General features: G+C 35.1%; 1 protein-coding gene across 3 annotated transcripts in view; it reads right to left on the reverse strand.

Moving 5' to 3' along the window:
- Ack (activated Cdc42 kinase) overlaps window positions 1–19751 on the reverse strand; it is a 312841-nt gene that overhangs the window by 259316 nt on the left and 33774 nt on the right. For all 3 annotated transcript variants that reach the window (XM_090401270.1, XM_090401268.1, XM_090401269.1), the window contains exon 3: window positions 6213–6404. In XM_090401270.1, coding sequence (XP_090257396.1) covers window positions 6213–6404 — 192 coding nt within the window. The remainder of the gene's footprint in view (window positions 1–6212; window positions 6405–19751) is intronic.

The following is a 19751-nucleotide window of genomic DNA, read 5'->3' on the forward strand; positions in this document are numbered from 1 at the left end:
TAGTGCAACAGTATACAACCCTGCCACACCCCTTTTTCCACTTGAACACTGTCTGTTTCTTCAATGACTGTTTTTACTGAAGCTTCTTGGTTGTCATTCAAATCTCTTATCAAGAGAATTAGATGTTCAGGTATTCCCATTGATCTCATTACAATCCACAGTCTGTTGTGATCCACGCAATCAAAAGCTTTCTTATAATCACTAAAACAGACGAATACTTCTATCTGAAATTCTCTTGTTTTTTTTCCAGATTTGTTCTTGTTCTTTGCAATCTACAAAACTTAAATACAGATTCTTGTTTCTCAACTATTTGTCTTAAAGTGAAAATCTGATATTGAGAACTTCTGTTTGGCCTGAACCCAGCTTGTTCTTCTCCAAACATCTCCTCCTCAATTTTTCTTAGCTGTTTTTCAAGAATACTTGCATAAATCTTACCAGGAACACTGTAGAGAAATTCTCACATTCAGCTTTATTCCCTGTTTTTTTTACAGATGGGTAGCACTCTACTCCAGTCATCTGGAATTCGTCCATCTGTCCAGGTCTTCTGAAACTATGCAGTGCAGCCACTGTAAAACTTTTATACCTCCATATTTGACCATTTCTGACCGAATTGCATCTAGCTGCCTTTCAACATTACAAGCTTTTGACGGCTTCTATTTCAAGTATTGATATGTATTCCAGATTGGATGCCTGTCAAGTGTTTTTTTTATCACTGTGCTGTCACTGCTTGTTTCATTTAGCAATTTTTCAAAGTAATTACTCCATACATCACGGATATCTATATCTCCAGTTTTCATATCTCCTTTATCCCTAATTCCTTTTTACGGTACTCTTTCCCCCATTTCTAAGCTTTTTCAATACCCTCCAGAATTCCACCTTCCTGATATTTATTTTCTATATTCTTACCAAAGTTTCTCATTACTTTTGTTTAGCTAATTTTACACAATAACATTCGATATGCTTTCTTCTTTTCCTTGAGTCAACCACCATAGTTTTGATTTTTCTATCCTTGCCTCTCTGGCTGAATCAAAGTTGTCTTTAGGATTTGCCACTGAATCTACAAGGTTTGGTTCTTGTTTTCAAACTCTTTCATTTGAATGCTTGTGTATTGAGTGTAGAGTTAACATTTGATAGCTGTTCAACTTTGATTTATTTCAAAACTTCTTACATACTCTTCTTTTCAATGTAAGTTCAATTTTATCCTGCTCAACACTAAATAGTGATCCCTTCCTATTTCAAATCCTCTGTATCCTCTAATGTCCTGAATAAGAAGGAAAACATCACTGTCGATAATAACATAGTCAATGAGGCTTTTCTTATTCCTTGCATCTTCTCTCCATGTGAATTTGTGCACATTTTTATGTTGGAACATGGTGTTAGTAATAGCTAGTCCTGGTCCTGAGCAGAAATCTAGCAGGTACTTACTATTATTATTAGCTTTGCTCTTTGGAAACATTTATTCACCAATTTAAATTCTCACTCCTTATCTAAGCTTACATACTCCAAGAAATGTGCTAAGACTATATAAAAGAACCAAGTATATCTTAAGTGATTTTCATTAAAATCTCAGCTTCATTTTCTGTTTACATCAGAACCTGAAACAGTTACAAGTAAATTATCAATAATCCAAAACTGATTATCTAACTTTGCATAGGTAATCTTGGTATTTACCAAGATTGATGACATTTCCCTGATGTCCCTGATGACATTTCTTTAATTGTACTGAAGGTTTGTGCCCACAGCTGATTTCTATTCTATGTTGCCTTTTTTTTATTATCATCATCTTCTGTTACATTGATACCTATCCTGCAGTCTGTAAATTAGCCCATATTCAAAGAATGGCAACAAAACTTTGCCATCTAATTACTGTCCAATTTCATTCACTTCAGTTCTTCCTAAAGTAATGGAGAAAGCCATTAATACTTAACTTCTATGTTACCTTGAGCTTCTCAACTAATAAAAGATCAACCAGCATGGATTCCACCACTGTTGATCAGCAGGGAACCTTCTTGAGTTAACTACCTTTCAATAAATGTGATGGCAAACTTTGGGGAATCTTGAATTAGTTGCTCATTATCTCTAACACATTTGATCTGGTTTGACACAAAACCCTATTAAGTAAACTCATATTATATAGACTTCTGCAACTGGTTTGCCATGAAATTTTCTGTTTTAACACGTATTACACATGTGTGATGGTGGATGTATTGTCCCCTTGGCATTCAAAAAAATTTGGTTTTCTCTTTCACTCAGGTCATTACTTTACCTCTGAACAGCTATAAATCCTGTTCTCACATTAGGATGGTATCCCCAAGAGTGCACTAAAAAATTGAACTGAATACAGAATAATAGGCTGATTACCAACCTACCTCCCACCAATTCACTCCACTCTCTTTTGTACACAGACATTCAGTTTCTGCTTCTTGCATGTTCTACAAATATTTCTTTGGATATTGTTCATCAGAAATAGCATGAATAATTCTTCCTCACCTAAATCTGTTAAAATAATGAGGCAGCAGCCTTTCAACTCCCTTTTACAGTTCAACTCCAAACTCACAGAACACAAACTTTTTTCTCTTCATTCATTCCTTCTACTGCTATCTTTTGGAATAGTCAATCCTCTTATGTATTTCCTAATGAGTACACTACAGGTTGTTCATTACACATGGAAGCTATTCTCTCTTCAGATTTTCAGTTTGCTGATGACAGTACTCATCCTACTCATATGACAAACCTTGCAAGTGCTCAAACATCTCAAGCTTCAAGATCATATACAAGAAATGCCCTAAACACTGATCTCCACACTATCCTTTATGGGGGGGAATAACAACTTAGTCACCTTCAATGACTCCAAAACAAAGTCTCAAGTTTTAAAAGAGGTATACCGTGAGTAGACATATCGATACAAAATTAATAATGGAAAAAACTCACGTACAATTATTTAATAGTATAATTTTTGCCTGTGTGTCACAGGCATCTTCAGTACATTAAGCTCAAATTAAACAATAACTGACAATTCCAAAAAGCGCCACCTAAGTAGCTGGTGTAAGATAACTAAAAAGGTCAATAACTTTCCTAAAAAAAAAAAAAAAATCAATACAATAAAAAGTTAGGAAAGATTAGCTGATTTGTAAAGTACTATCTCCCATAAAGGGGATAGACGTAAGCCGTCGGATCTGTTTAAGTTAGAAGAATGAAGCAGAGTTTCACATGTTTCTTTATAAAGATGTTCCATGAGAAACTGACTTTTGTGAAGAACTCTTGTCTTTCTCCAATGAACTCTGTGTCTAGTGAAGATGGCATGTTCTGCAAGTCCAGACTTTTCAGGTTTAAAGTATTCAATATAAGATTGGTGTTCTTCTAGCTGAATAGAGGCAGATCTTCCTGTTTGTCTGAAATAAGATAATCCACAAGAGCACGGAATCTGGTAGACACCTGGATGATTAAGATGTGGAAGCTTGTCCTTAGGAGAAGTGAGAAAGGTGGAGATTTTTCTAAACGGTCGAAAGGCAACAAAAATATTTAGTGGTTTTAAAACTTTTGCTATACGTTCACTGATGCCTTGTACATAAGGGATAGTAATGCGCGTTATTTCTTCTGTGTTTGAAGAGGAAGACATATTAAAACTACTCAAAGTTCTTTTAATGAAGCAATTCTTATAACCATTAGATAGAAAGGAAGAAGTTATATATTGTAGCTCTTTCTGTAAAAGATCGTCTGAAGAATAAAAGGAGTGGGCCAATGAACCAGTGTTTTAATAGTTCCTGCCGTTTGACTGGAATGGTGATGAGATTCCACATGGATATAATGGCCTGTATGAGTCTTCTTTCTATAAACTGAGAAATGTAGGTTACTATCTGGTTGGCGAAGAATTAGAATATCTAAAAAGGCTAACTGCTTATTTGATTCTACTAGGGTAAACTTGCAGAACATGCCATCTTCACTAGACACAGAGTTCATTGGAGAAAGACAAGAGTTCTTCACAAAAGTCAGTTTTTCATGGAACATCTTTATAAAGAAACATGTGAAACTCTACTTCATTCTCCTAACTTAAACAGATCTGACGGCTTACGTCTATCTCCTTTATGGGAGATAGTACTTTACAAATCAGCTAATCTTTCCTAACTTTTTTTTTTTTTTTTTTAGGAAAGTTATTGACCTTTTTAGTTATCTTACACCAGCTACTTAGGTGGCGCTTTTTGGAATTGTCAATTATTGTTTAATTTGAGCTTAATGTACTAAAGATGCCTGTGACACACAAGCAGAAAAAAAAAATTATACTATTAAATAATCTTTGTACGTGAGTTTTTTCCGTTATTAATTTTGTATCAAAACAAAGTCTCTATCTTTCTATCTCACAAAGAAAGACATCAGTTCTTCTCTCATTAATAGTCAATATCAGATCTCTCTTCTTGGACTGACACTTATTCCTAACCTTTCTTAGTATAATCACATCATTTCTATAGCATCCTCAGCTTCCAGAAAATGTGGCATCCACTATCACCCAAGTCTCCAATTACTCTGTAAAAATCTCAAATCTGCCCAAACTTGGAATACTGCTCTCATGTTTGAAGTGGTCCATCTAAAACTAATCAAAAAATTCTTGATGCTGTTCAGAAGAGAACAGAACCCCAAGATTACATCAAATTTCACTATGGCCACTCAGGATTAGCAGACCATGCCCTGGATACCTGGCACAGAATCAGTTGTAAAAAAGCCACCTTACTCCACTGAAGTAAATTCAAGTTCAAGAGACTTTTCCTGGAATAAGCTGCAGCTCTTACCAACTGCTCCAACCTAAACAAATATGGTTGTATCAGACTCCCCCTGATATGGGAAACACTCATCCAGAGACAGTCAGTTCAATGACCAAGAACTCCTAAATGAAGTCAACAGGTGGCGTAATTGTAGGACTCTAGGTTTCCTTATCTCTCTGGTTTCTTCGTCTTTGTTACTGAAGTGTGGCTACGTGCATGTGTCCAATACAATTGTAATTTTCCCTGATGATACCAATTTTACTTCAGCGAAATATAGGATAGTAAGTAAATAAGTTTGTTTATTAACCAATATGTTGACAATTTCCTTAAAAAATATACATTGCCTGAGAATCAACGTATACACCTAAACGCTAGGATTACTTTTTTAGCCAATAGCTGTAATCCTTAGAAAATAGATAAATGCCCAACCCCCTCCAAATCCCTTCTCTTTGCTAATATACAAGATAGCAAAACTGTTATTATCTCATAGATTCAGGGCACATCTGAAAAGCTATCCAGAGTGGTTAATAAATATCAGCTTCATACCACATTTAAACCATGTATGAAACTGGCAACCCTCATCCATTCACCTAAAGACAAACTCACTCCTTTATCATATCCAAGGAGTATATGAAGTACTCTGTACTTGTGACCTGGCTTACTATGAACAGACAGGAAGATCTGTTGACATCTGCCTTGGAGAACATAAGAAATACATTCAACACCATCATTATGGCAAGTTGGGCCTAGCAGAACATGCCTTAGAAACCCCTTCACACAAATGAAATCAAATGAAAGAAAACAAAAGTGCTACTACACAGAAGTCATTACAAGTCAGAGAAAGACTGACTTTTTTGAAATTAGCTTTGGCTGTATCAATTTATCAAAAATCTGGGAAACAGTTATTTTAAGATCAAATTAATACTTATTTACCTCTCTCTCTCTCTCTCTCTCTCTCTCTGTAACCAACAACAGATGGTACCAACTAGGACTTTAGTTCTTTATGTTGTCTGCTACAATTTTAAACTGTTCCCACTACTGACTTATTGTTGCTGTTTGTGTACTGTGACAAACCTTTTTCTTATCTGAAGATACCGTGTGGCAAACCAGGGAGATATTCACAACTAAGTGAATAAATATATTATTTATTTTATTATTAGTGTCTGTGTTGTGAATTATACTGTAAAAAACTCAATGTGTTTTTAATAATGAGTTTTAACTAGACACCTTGTTTTATTGTTTTTTGTATTTTTAAAATATGATAAACATGAATAAGATTGAAGAGTTTGGAGAAAGAGACTGCATCCTGTTTTACACCTTGATTAATTTCAATCTCTTCTCTTAATTCTACTTATTTATTATCAAATTTGTCTATATTTTCTTGAATTCTATACTTTGATTAAAACAAAAAATAATATAAAAAAAATTAATCAAAACAATAAAAAAGTTACTCACACAATTACCAGCAGGAGTGGTCCATTCTCCCTTCACAACAACACCAAATGTGCCATCACCTAATTTGTTAGTCAAAACAATCTCTTTCTCACTAATAAGACATGTAAGTGCAGCTGTAGTATCAGGAAATGGTACAGAAACAGGTATGCCTGACGATTTGGTGATTTGCTTTTCAGATTTAGATGGCAATATCTACAAATAAAATATTAAAAAAACTGTAAAAATTATAGTGAATGCATCAATATATGCATGTTATATCAGAAGGAGAAAGGGATGGGGGGAGGGAAGGGAAGGGGATATAATTTAAATAAATAGAAGAGACTCTCAAATAGTGCTCAGTGAACAGACTTTTCCAAAAAAACAGTAATAGTGTAAAGAATCAAGAAGAGATATGCATTCTCAATATGTGATAATGATAATGATGATAATTAACTCACTTTCAAGCACACATTGCCATTGAAGCAGTGTTCTAAATTCCAGAGAACACAGAATATAATAATGCAAGTTATACATTCCAAAATAGATGACATAATCTTGGATATTTCAAGAAAAAGGAGGATGGGAAGGATGAATTTTTAGTATATTTCCCATATGGGAAATACATTAACTACATAACTTTAAGCCCATGTGTGGTCAAGTTAGGATGGTATAATATACTTAATCTACCACCATTTTAGTAGAGTAAAAGATTAGTTAAATATATAAACTTTTATTATTAATATATATATTAGTTTAATATATATATATAATTAATGTTAGATTCCCTAGTTAAAGTCAACATTAAGTGAATCATGTTGTTAAAGTACAAAAAAACAATACTGTTTTTCTCTTTAACTAGTTAATGTTCACATTAACTGGTAGAGCATAGTATATGTCTGAAAAACCATTAAAATAAGCTCTCAGTACATGCCTGTCCATGACCAGAATCCCGGTGAAATGGATGATGGAGTTTACAAATTAAGGACAAAAAACTGGTGTTCTGAGGCAATTATATAGTTGCTCACAGTTCAGTCTATGCAAAGAAAAATTTATTAACAAAGATCAAATTCCTCAAGATGAAGTATCCTTGTGACAAGCGGCAACATCTCGGTCTTTTGGCAAGGTCACTGGGAAAGGATATTGAAAGTGTGACTGCAAATCTAAATGCTTTACAAGAATCTGTGCATGCCATAAAAATTATTTACTATGCACTTTGAAATGCCATCAATTGCTAAGTTGTACTAATAAATAACTAATCAAAACTGCCAGAAGGAAGCCTGCAATTATTATTATTACAGGCGACTCCAGGGAGTCCTTAGACTCATCGAGGGAGGCCCTAAACATCATGTCCACACAACTATTCGACATTCTCACAGTATCTATCATACCCTGCCTTGAACTCATTCACTGTCATAGCACCCACAGCAGACTCTGGCAGCTTATTCCTTTCATTTACCACTCTAAAAGTAAAGAACCCAGCTCTAACACCCTTCATAACCACACTCTTGCCCAGCTTCCATAGGTGTCCCCTAGTTCTCCAACCACCAGTCCTGATCTCAAAAATATCCTCTGAATTAATCCTATAGAAACCCTTCAGCAATTTGAATGTCTCAATCATATCTCCCCTTTTCTGCCTATCACCCAATTTCTGCAACCCACAAATCTTCAACCTATTCTCATAAGGTTCATTCCATAGACCTGCTATCATCTTGGTCACTCGCCTCTGGATCCTCTCCACTCCTCAATTATTTTTATAGTAATTTCAATTTTGAATTTGTTGTCCTTTAAAGCTGTTTGTCCTTTGATTTAAAATTAAAATATGTTAAATTTTCTTTTAATTTGTATTTTCTTTATTTTTCTAATAAAAGTGTCTAGTCACCTCACCTATGTGTGTGAGATAAAATTTGAACTTTATCCAACAATATTTAGTTAATGTGTCCATTAACTGGTTAGTTTACACATTATCTAGTTAAAGCATAGAGCACATTTTTATTTTTCAACTTTAACTAAAAGGTACAGGTAATGTGAACACTGCCTAGGGAATCTGCAGATTAAAGGAGATTTGCACATTAGCGTTGACACATATATATAATAAAACTGATATATATGCAATCCTCATGCATAATTTTAAACAGAATAATTAGCAAGAGTATATTTCCCTAATGCTTATTAAGTTAATATTTAATAACATCAATAAGCATGCAGTATGCAATAATATATGGTATTTACAAGTCCTTATGGCCCGTACTTGCCAACTATCCTTGGTTTTCAGAACAATAATTTTAGGATAAGATAGTGTAAAAAGATTCATAAATTATTCATTAACGATTATAACAAATTTGCAATTATGAATCTTTTTATAGTAAGTAGTTATTATAATTATTACCAGACACTTGCAGTTAGTCAGGGACTCATTAAATGAGCCACATATCACCTACACCAGCCGTCATAACCTTTTTGGAATTCATTCACATCACATCCAAAAGCAAACCATTTCAAACATGTACTGCTCTATGAGAGCAACATTTAGCTCTCAAAATTTGGTCTACCAGTATTATTATTATTACCCAAGACCTCATGGAGTCAAAGACTCATCTGGGATATGTAACCCCTTTATCCTATATAACCTATATAACTCTTTCAGACGTTACTAAGTCAGTATTAATTCTCGTAGAAAGGCTTATACACTGGTTATACATAATTATTGACTTAAGGAATTCACAATGTACAATAGAATATAAATTAAATCAAACTTTAATATATATATTTCCAATATTTCAATACCATTTTCAAAGGAACTTACAATAAAGACACATGCACGTACAGTAAATGAGGATGAAGCAGGAAGCTACCGTTTCTCCTAAAAGTCCTGATGTTGCCCCCTAGCGGGCTATGTAGGTATTTTTGGCCATTGGGCTGAAGGTCTCATGATGCATGTCTCACAAATTTGGAGCAGTCTCATGCAGCCAAATTTGTTGAGGTTTGGCATGTTTCTTAGGGCTGAGGCTGATTCCATGAAAAGTCTTTCAAACTTGAACTTGCTACGGTGTATTATTGTGGCTTTCTTCCACCATATTCTGTGGCATGTATCCAGAGCATGATCTGCAAGACCAGAATGGCTATACTGTGAAAACGGATGTAGTCCTTGTGTTCTGAAATTCTGATATTCGCTGTCCTGCCTGTTTCACCAAAGTAGGACAGCTTACAGCTGCAAGGGACCTGGTATACACCAAGTAGGTCTAGGGGAAGTGGTTGGTCTTTAGTGGAGTGGATAAGCGATGCCAATTTTCTGTATGGTCTGTAACAAGAGGTCAAGTCATGTTTTCTTAAGATTTTGGTAATTTTTTCCGAGGTGTCTTGGATGTAGAGAATGGTGATGGATTTAGAGTAATCCTTGTTGTAAAGGGGGGGGGGGGGGTTGAGGTCTGGTTTCAATATTTTGGTTGTTTTTTTTTTTGGAGGGGGGGGGGGGTAGCCATTGGCTGAGAAAGTGTTGAGGATGTGATTTAGTTCCGTGGTTAGTTAGGGCATTGTCATTTGAACAGATTAGTTTAGCCCTTCTGTATAGTGTCGTAATAACTCCATATTGTTGTGAGCGGGAGGGGGGGGGGGGGGTTTGTTGGTGAATGTATCTGCCTGTATGGGTGGATTTTCTATAAACAGAGAAAACTAAGGTTCCATCAGGCTGGCGAGTGACTAGTGTGTCTAGGAAAGGGAGGCTGTTATTTTCCTCTTTCTCCAGGGTGAACTTGATTCTGAATGTTAAGAAGGAGAGGAGTGTATCAGAGCCATATGGCCAAATAGCGAACACATCATCAACATAGCGAAGCCATATGGTTGGTTTTTGTGGGGCAGAGTTTAAGGCTTTCTCTTCAAAAGTCTCCATAAAGAAGTTGGCCAAGGGTGGGGAGAGTGGTGAACCCATGGCTGTCCCCTCTATTTGTTTGTAGAATTTTCCCGGCCAAACGAAATAGCCTGAGTTCATTGTGAACCGAAATAGGGCTGAGATATCGGGAGGAAATTTAGCTTGGATTAGCTCTATATCATCTATTTTCTCTTCATTGATAGTATCTACATTCTATACTTTCTCAATCTGTCCTCATTATCTATATTTGACAATCCTAATATCAGCTTTAACACTCACCTCCATAGCTCAGTCAGTATAGACGAAGCCCTTTGGTCAGAAAGACCTGGGTTCGATTTCCATATGTGATGTGAGGAATCTTTATCTGGTCTCTTTCAACAAAAGGTGAATTAGCTGGTCTCATACGGAGGTAGGGGATTTTTTCACCAGGAAACTCGGGTTTTTCATCCCCAGAACAGGTAAACCGGCTCCGTGAACACATACATCTACAGACATAGGACACACCGGAAAGCATAGGGCTAACCACCTTATCCTCGAGTATGGTTGCAGTTGCAAGAATACGTACCTCGACACCATAAAAAGGTAGGAGAGGATTAAGAAAGAAAGAATAAATAACACAAGGAACTAAAGTTCTAATTGGTGCCATCTATGTTGGAAAAGGAGAGAAAACAAGTATTAATTAAATCTTAAAATGACGGTCCCCCAGATTTTGCCAATCACACAAGACTCCAGCAAAACTGTTACCATCCCATATATTAAAGGCACATCCAAAAAGATATTTAGAGTGCTTAATAAATATCAGCTACACATCATATTTAAACCATGTCAAATTGACAACTCTCATCTGTTTACCTAAGAACAAACTCTCTTCTTTATCACATCCAGGAGTTTATAAAGTGTCCTGTTCTTGTGACCTGGCTTACTATGGATAGACAGGAAGAACTGTTGAGATAAGCCATGGTGAAGATAAAAAATACATCCGACACTATCTTTATGGCATGTTGGGTCTAGCAGCTATGCCTTGGATAACCCTTGACACAGGAGCAAATGGAAGAAAACAAAAGTGCTAAACAGAAGTCATAAGTCAGAGAGATTGTTTTTGGAATCAACAGCAGCTTTAAAACTTACTCCAAACCTCAAAAAGTTGGCTGTACAAAAATTCTAGGAGAAAATAATTTTAAGATATAATTAATACTTGTTTTCTCTTATTTTCCAACACAGATGGTGCTAATTAGGACTTTAGTTCCTTGTGTTGTCTGTTGCAATTTTTTTTAAACTAGTCCCACTATTATACCAAACTGTTGGTGTTCCGTGTACTGTGACAAACTGTTCTTGTGCTCTGAAGATACTGGATATAATACTAACGAAATATTAGCTAATAAGGTAATAAATATTAATTATTTTCTTGTCATTTTGTGTTGTATTCAATACTGTTAAGATAAATTAACATGTACTGCCAACACACAAGACTTTCCACTTCTTTTCTTCTACTGTTCTGTTGCAGCTTGTTTCCTTTGCTTTAAAAAATAAAAAAATAAATTTCCATCACTTCTGAAACAAATCTGCACAATAGTCCATGTGAAGTCATATCAAGACCTTGTAAAGAAGCAAAATAACTTGCTTATCTTATATAAACAACATCTGTTTCATCATTGCAATTATCCTCTGAGTTGCGTGTCTCCTGTCATATCCTTCTCAATGTCATTAATGTAAAAGACTGAGCAAGAATCCAAGGTCTGATCAATGTGGTACATTACCAGTTGTTAAATCTTGCATACTAGCATTTCACATAGACAACATTTTGATACCTGAATCAGAGATGATAAAGGTGACATGAAAACAGGAGATAGATATCCTTGATGTATGGAGTTATTACTTTGAAAGACTGGTAAATGAAACAACCAGTGTCAGCATGATGGTAGAAAACTCCCAACAGGAATGCAGTCAGGAATACATATCCATACTTGAAGTAGAAAAAGTCATTAAAAACCTGAAATGCAGAAAGGCAGCTGGAGTAGATGAAATTCGACCAGAAATGGTCAAATATGGAGGTATAAAAGTTTTTTATACCTCCATATTTGCAGTGGCTGCACTACACAATTCAAAGGCTTGGACAGATGGACAAGTTCTGGATGATTGGAGTAGAGTTCTCATAGTATCCATCTATAAAAAGAAGAAATAACCTGGATGTGAGAATTACTGAGGTATTTTCCTACAGAGTGTTCCTGGTATGACTTATAGGTATACTTGAGAAATGGCTAAGAAAAATTGTGGAAAGAAACTTGGTGAAGAAAAAGCTGGATTCAAGACAAATAGAGATTGTCAGTATCAGATTTTCACTTTACGACAAATAATTGAGAAATCTTGGGAATATAACAGGATTTGTATTTAAGCTTTGTTGATCTGAAAAGGCATATGAGGTGCCAAGAGGAAAGCTCTTCAAAATACTACAGTTATATGTGTAAATGGGACATTATAACCAGCAATATATAGTCTCTATTTAAGCTGTAAGTCAGCAGTTAGAACTGAAGGAGGTACAGGAAGATGGTTTGAAGTAAAATGAAGTGTGCAACAAGGGTGCACATTATCTCCACTGTTATTGATTATCTATATGGATCACTTTTTGAAAGAAAGTGGTATTAAATCTGATATTAAAATTGGTGATGTTCATCTTAGCTCTTCACTTTATGCAGATGACATTATACTTCTGAATAAATCGAAGCACAAGAGTACAAGATTCTTTGACTAAATTGAATAACTGTTGTAATAAATTTGGTATGAAAATCAGAAATAAAAAGACAAAGACAATGAAAATAGGTAAAACACTGAAAACATTAACTATACCCTGAATGGTGAACCTATACAATAAGTAAAACATTTCAGCTATTTAGGCACAATATTTAGTGAATGTGGTAAATTAAATATGAAACAAACAGAATTAGTAAAGCTTGTATGGTAGGAAGTCAGCTGAATAAATTCATTTGAAATAAGAAAGAAATTAGTCAAAACACTAAATTAGTTTCTAACTTAAATTTTAACTTATGGATCGGTGAGCTGGGTGAGAAAAAAACACTTGATCGAAGACTACAAACCTCTGATATGAGAGTTCTGAGAAAGATTAGTGGAGTGAACAGATGGCATCAATGGCAGTATCACATCAAAAATGAGGATATTAGGAAAGAACTCACCATTGTTAGCATTCAGTAACGTGTTAGTAGAGCTAAACTCAGATTGTATGGTTACTTAAAAAGAATAGGAGAGGAAAGATTAGCAAAACCAGTGTTATTTTCTACGTTGTCAGGAAAAAAGACCCAGAAGAAGACCAAGATGGATTGATACAATAAAAAGTGCCTTAAAAGGCAGAAATATAAGATCTGATAATATTGGAGAATTGACAAATTAATTAGGAGGAAAATTATTGATTGGAAGTTAGTAATTGTGTAACTTTTTCATGTTATACTATCGTAATTATCCTCTACACCCCCTGAGCGTACATATCAGAAATTTGATTATGAACTTTTTGATATCTGTCAGTAAATCATCCTGTTATCCAAGCTAATTTTTAATAGTCCAATCCCATATCCTTAAAACTTACACAATCACCTTCCATAATGTATCCTGTCAAACCTTAGCTAAGTCCAAAAGTATCATGGTGTATCCATTCTTCTTGTCTAAATCAATAATGTTATTATGAAATCAAACAAGTTACTCAGACATGACATTCCCTTAATAAGCCAGTGCTGTTTTCATTGAAAAGTATATATTCTCTGTCAAACCATCTCTGTGTGCAAGCTCTTACCAACTTTTCCAAAATCTTCACCACCACCACAGCAGAGATAATGACAGCTTAACACATCAATCTTTGCATTACATTTGCAAAAGGATAATCATTTTTTCCAATCTTGTGGCCTCTTCCCTGTGATGAGACTCAAATAATACAGCTAGATCAATAGCATAACCAGATCAGCTGAACACTCTTTTAGCATTTGTGCTGATATTCCATACCTTTTAATTACCAAATTCTTAGTTTATGCAAAACTTTAGTACCATTTCCTTATACCTCTGAGTTTCTTCATCCCATGTAGAGATAGCACTGAGCTCCATATGCAACATGGAGCTCAGTGCTATCTCTACATGGGATGAAGAAACTCAGAGGTATAAGGAAATGTTGAAAGCAGTAGATAGCTCTTAGTAAATTGAGCACTCATCAATTAAACAATCTTTTCTGCATCTGCAACATACATACCATCTATATTCAAGTACAGCTATGAATTCATACATTATTTCTTTTGCTTGCAGCAGAACAACAGAATTCTTTTGGGTTGTGTAGAGCCAGTTTCTTTTCATACTTATACTTGCTTTCCATACAAGATTTGTAGGATATTCTGGCCTGAACCTTATAATTTTCATAACTGCCATCATCCTTATGCACACGGTATCCCTTCCACATCTTTTTCTTGAGAATCTCTTCCTTAAAATGACTACACATCTATTTCACTCCTACCCTATTTTTTCTTCTAGGAACACATTCTAATACTGAATCATTCAAGTTTTTTTTTTTTTTTTTTAATGCTATTCATTCATTGCCAATATTCACTATACCAGCAACTGATACAGTGGAACAGAACCTAATAATTTCCTGCTTCTTAGTTCAGCATGTAACCATTTCTGAATGGAACATTAATATACTTAGCCACTTCTCAGGTCAGTACAGCATGCTTATTATATCCAACAGGAGGCAGAATGTCATGTCCACGGCATGAATGAATTTTAGGTTTACAAAACCTTACATAGGTGGGAGTTACACAGAATGAAAACCTAACACTCTGTATAACTTGGAGTTCCTTCTGTCACATACTGCTTTAGAAAGTTGACTCATAACTGCTACCCAATCATTGTCTGGATAATCACCCATGATGATTACTCATTTAGCATTTATCAGGTTGATATGGTGATGCATTATATCACCAGAAACTGATTCACTAGGTCTGTAACAGCATTCCCATGATATATTTGATTTTGTTAGACTTCACCTCACACCATATAGCTTCAAACTCGGTACTATGTGGCATTGTTACTAATATTGCAATCACAGCTCTCTACCCTAAAGGACTTAAATTATTCAATATTATTAGCATTATACCCTATCTTGATTATCCTTCTTAATAATACTGTATACTTTACCCTCAATACCAGTTGGTATGGGTCTGACAGACAAGTCTCACTAATGTCAATAATCTGAGGTCATAATGTATTCACCAAGGCAACAAACTTGTTAGCCTGGTTGGACAAGTGGTCAGCATATCTGCTCCCCAATCAACGGGTTGGAGGTTTGTCCACCATGGGTATGGATGGTTCACATTGTTTTTAGGTGGGAGATGAATTTCATTGCCTGGTGTGAGACCACCATCCAGCTTACTGGAAGCCTGAAGTGGCTTGAAAATGTTTGTTTATTCTCTAGAGCATATAAAAAAAAAAATTAAAAAATATAAAAATAATATGAAATTAATAAAAAATATTAAAAAAACTCATTTGTCCACCCAAGGTATAAATGTACTATAAGCTTACAAAATCTTTCATGGGTAGGAGCTACATAAGAAAATAAATTAATAATAAAAAAAAAAAAAATTCCTTTGTTCCTGATATTTGTGTTTGTTGTTATTATGTGCCATCCAGTTGTTTTCAACTATTGGTATTTATTTATTTATCGTATGGCTTGTACACATGGCTAAAAGACAATAATATATAATACACATGAGTATAGATAACATACATATGATTTTAAAAAATAATAATTAAATAAAAAATAATTTAAAAAAGTCTACATTCAGGCAAATACAAATATGAAATTTATGACAAGCATCAGACAGAAGATTAGTCATATTTTAACATTTAGGTTTTTGATCCAGTTGATCACCTCTGGGGATAGGTCAAAGATATCCTTAAAGTCACCTGGATATGCTGTCAGCTTGCATTCCTGTACCATGTGGTAAATGGTTTGGGTCTTGGCTCCACAGGGACAGTAGGGATTTGGCATCTTACCCCACTTTGAAAGTAAGTCTCCACATACACCATAACCTGTACGAATCCTGTTAGCCATCGTCCATATATTCCTGGGCAGATCAAATCCAGATGGTTTTTGGAAGATGTTTATGTGATTGCGAACTTCAGGTGATACTGCTTGGGACCACAGTACATCCCACCTACTCACCTTACTGTCATGCTGGCTAAGAAGATTACGGGTGGTTTTTATGGCAGGTCTTCTGGATTTTAGTCTATTGGATAAAGCATCTGGAATAAATTCATGTATTGGGAGATTTTGGTTATTTAAAATTCTTTTATATTCACGAAGCAAGGCTTCCTGTCGTCGCAATTCTGGAGGAGCAATATGGCTCAAAGTGGGGAGTCTGTTATTAAACACAGAGTGGAGTTAAGTTGAGCATCTAGTTTATTGACATGGTAACTATTGAGCCAGACAGGAGCACCATACTCTGCTGCACTGTAAACTAGACCTATTGCAGTGCACCGCAGAGTTGTGGCACTTGAGCCCGATATAGTACCACAAAGTTTCTGAACTATGTTATTTCTGGTGTGAACTTTAGCAGCGACATTAATCATATGCTGTTTATATGTCAGAGTTCTATCCAGAGTTATTCCCAGATATTTAGGTGTCGGATTAAACGAAATTAATGTTCCATCAGCATATATCGTCTGGTTTTTGATTTACAAGACCATTATTCAGGTGAAAGCAAGAACATTCGGTTTTACCAGAATTTGGTGTTAATCTCCATTTTTTATAGAACTGCCATAAAGCCGACAGATCATTTGTCAATATTTCTTCAGTTCTTTTAATAGACTTATCGCTGATCACCAAAGCTAGATCATCTGCATAAGCAAACTTCCTGCTGGCTGTTTCAGGAATATCTGCGATGTAAAGGCTAAAAAGCAGTGGTGCAAGCACTGAGACCTGAGGTAATCCATTCTTAAGCACTCTCTGTTTACTGATGCTTCCTCTGGTGACTACCCTGAAATATCGATCACACAGTAAGTTGTTTAGGAGATGACCCAATATTTTACATGGGATGACCTTAAGAAATTTATATATGAGTCCCTCCCTCCAAACAGTATCGTAAGCTGCTGTTAAGTCAATAAAGACTGCAGCAGTCTTCAGGCATCTTTGAAATCCTGCTTTAATGTAGATTGTTAAACAGAGAACTTGATCTGTGCAGCTGCGATCTCTTCTGAACCCTGCTTGTTCTATTGGAACACGTCAAAATTTTATCACTGTTCCTGTTCAATATTAGTCTCTCCTATTGGTCTTAACTATTGGTGATCTTGTCCTTTCTTTCACCAACTAAGTTCAAGTGGGTAAGTTCCTTAATATTGTTCATCCAACTCTTCTGCAGTCTTCCTCTCAATCTTTCCTAATATAACTACCTTTTCCAATGATTCATCTGCTTGAATGATATGTCCAAAATACATCAACCTCTGTTTAGCAATCATTGCCTCCAAGGAGCATTCTATCTTTATACTCTATAAAACCTTCTTAATAGTCATTCTTGCACTCTTAATAATTTCCTCCATGCCCATAATTCAAATAAATCAATTTGCTTTCTACCTTTCTTCTTAATAATCCAGCTTTCACATCCATACATCACTACTGGAAATACCATTGCTTTGACAAATCTAACTTTTTTGGCTTTGAATCTCTCTTTCATAATTTTTGTCAGACTATCCTTCTTTTAATTTCATCTTCACATTTACCATCATTTCTTATTCTGGACCCCAGTAAATCATACTTTCAATTATCTCTATTTTATCTCCCTCTGGGATAAATTCATCTAAATTGCCAGAAGGCATCACTTTTTTTTCTTTTTTTTGTTGAAGCTTCTTGGTTGTCATACAGCTCTTTTACCAAGAGAATTAGATATTCAGGTATTCCCCACTGATCTCATTACAATCCACAATCTGTTGTGATCCATGCAATTAAAAGTTTTCTAATAATCAATAAAACAGCTGAATACTTTCTTCTGAAATTCTCTCATTTTTTTCCATAATCCATCTTATGTTTGCTATCTGGTCTCTAGCTCCTCTACCTCTCCAAAACCATGCCTATTCTTGTAGAATTTCTCTATTGACACATGGCTCCAGCTTTTGTTGGATCACTTTCATGATAACTTTATCTGCATGTGAAATTAAAGCAATGGTTCTATAATTCTTACAGTCTCTGGGATTTTTGTTTGGAATTGGGATGAATATTCATGTCTTCTAATCTCTAGACAGTATGTTTTCTTCCAAGCCTGTTGAAAAATTTCAGTTAATATATTCACCACTTCATCCCCAGCCTCTCAATAATTCCACTGACACTCCAACTCCAGGAGTTTGTCCTTTGGCAGTCATTCTATTGTTAATATCACTTCACTTATCACTTTTCATTATCTCAGGTTCTTCATCAAATTCTTCCATAACATTAATATCTTTCTTGTATAAATCTCTACATACTCTTTCCATCTTTTTTTCACTGCTTCTTGTTCCATCAAACATTTTCCCCAAATTGTTTTTACAACTCCTAATTTAGGAATAAACTTCCCTGTAACTTAATGAAGCTACGGGAAAGTTTTTCTTTGACAAAAAAGAGAAAGGATTTGTTGTCAAGCCCCCCCCCCCCTTTTTTTTTCTCTGGAGTTTCATTTTTCTTCTCTCCTCTGCTATTTGAATAGCTTCTTCTGACAGTCATTAACAATCTTTCTTTCTTGTTGCTTTACTTCTTCCCACAGTTCTTCTAATTCACTTCCTGTCCTCTCCAAATTTCTTAATTTATTTCTGACTTCTACTTTAAATGCTTCATTTAAAGTAGAAGCCCCCCCCCCTGGTGCCTATGCCACCCAACCCCCCCGAGTTCCAGACTGGTAGGTCGGTTCTCCTTGAATTCTGATGACTTGAATTTTGAAAACTCGAAATGCCCCCCCCCCTGTATAATGTAAACTGAATCATGTAGTGCTAGTAACCTGAACACCCCTTCGGGATACATATCAGGAAACTGATGGTGAGACAATGTTGAGGATGATGATGATGATATTTTACCGATTTCAGTGTTGACTTTCCTTCTGCTGCTTACGTTTCTTGTCCTTCTTATGTCCTAAATACTTCAATGTTTTGCAATTTTCATGTCATCTGTCTAATAATGTATTTTAATCTTGAGATTTTGGCAGTTAATTTATCTTCAATATCCTGACATTCCTCTTCAGTGAGTCAAGTCTTCTTGTTCTCAACTTCACTACACACATCAGCATTTCATTTTGCTGCTGCTCTATTCTTGTGTATTTTTGGTGAAATTTTACTGACTACTTAACATTGCAACATATCAAAAAAAAAAAAAAAAATGTTTTGAAATACCAAGTATGATAAAATCATTAAAATCAGCAGTAATCAAATGAATGTATTTTATAGTATAAAAAACACAATAAAACAGAGAAAAATTAAACAGTTTAGATGAGTGATAAACAAACTGACTTCTATCAAAATAGCTTTGAACCCAATAAAATATTGTTAGCAATATCATGGATAACATTTGAAGTTAGTGAAAGAAGATCTTTAACATAAAGACAAAAGAGTGTAGACAAAAGTAACAGAACTATGCAGTACTCTGGAAATGGTGCAAAAATTTGAAGTAAAATAACCTATCCACCATTATA

Source organism: Typopeltis vanoorti, chromosome 12 (assembly GCF_054136105.1).
Source record: "Typopeltis vanoorti isolate ZY-2024b chromosome 12, IOZ_Tvanoo_1.0, whole genome shotgun sequence".
In the NCBI taxonomy this organism is placed as follows: Eukaryota; Metazoa; Arthropoda; class Arachnida; order Uropygi; family Thelyphonidae; genus Typopeltis; species Typopeltis vanoorti.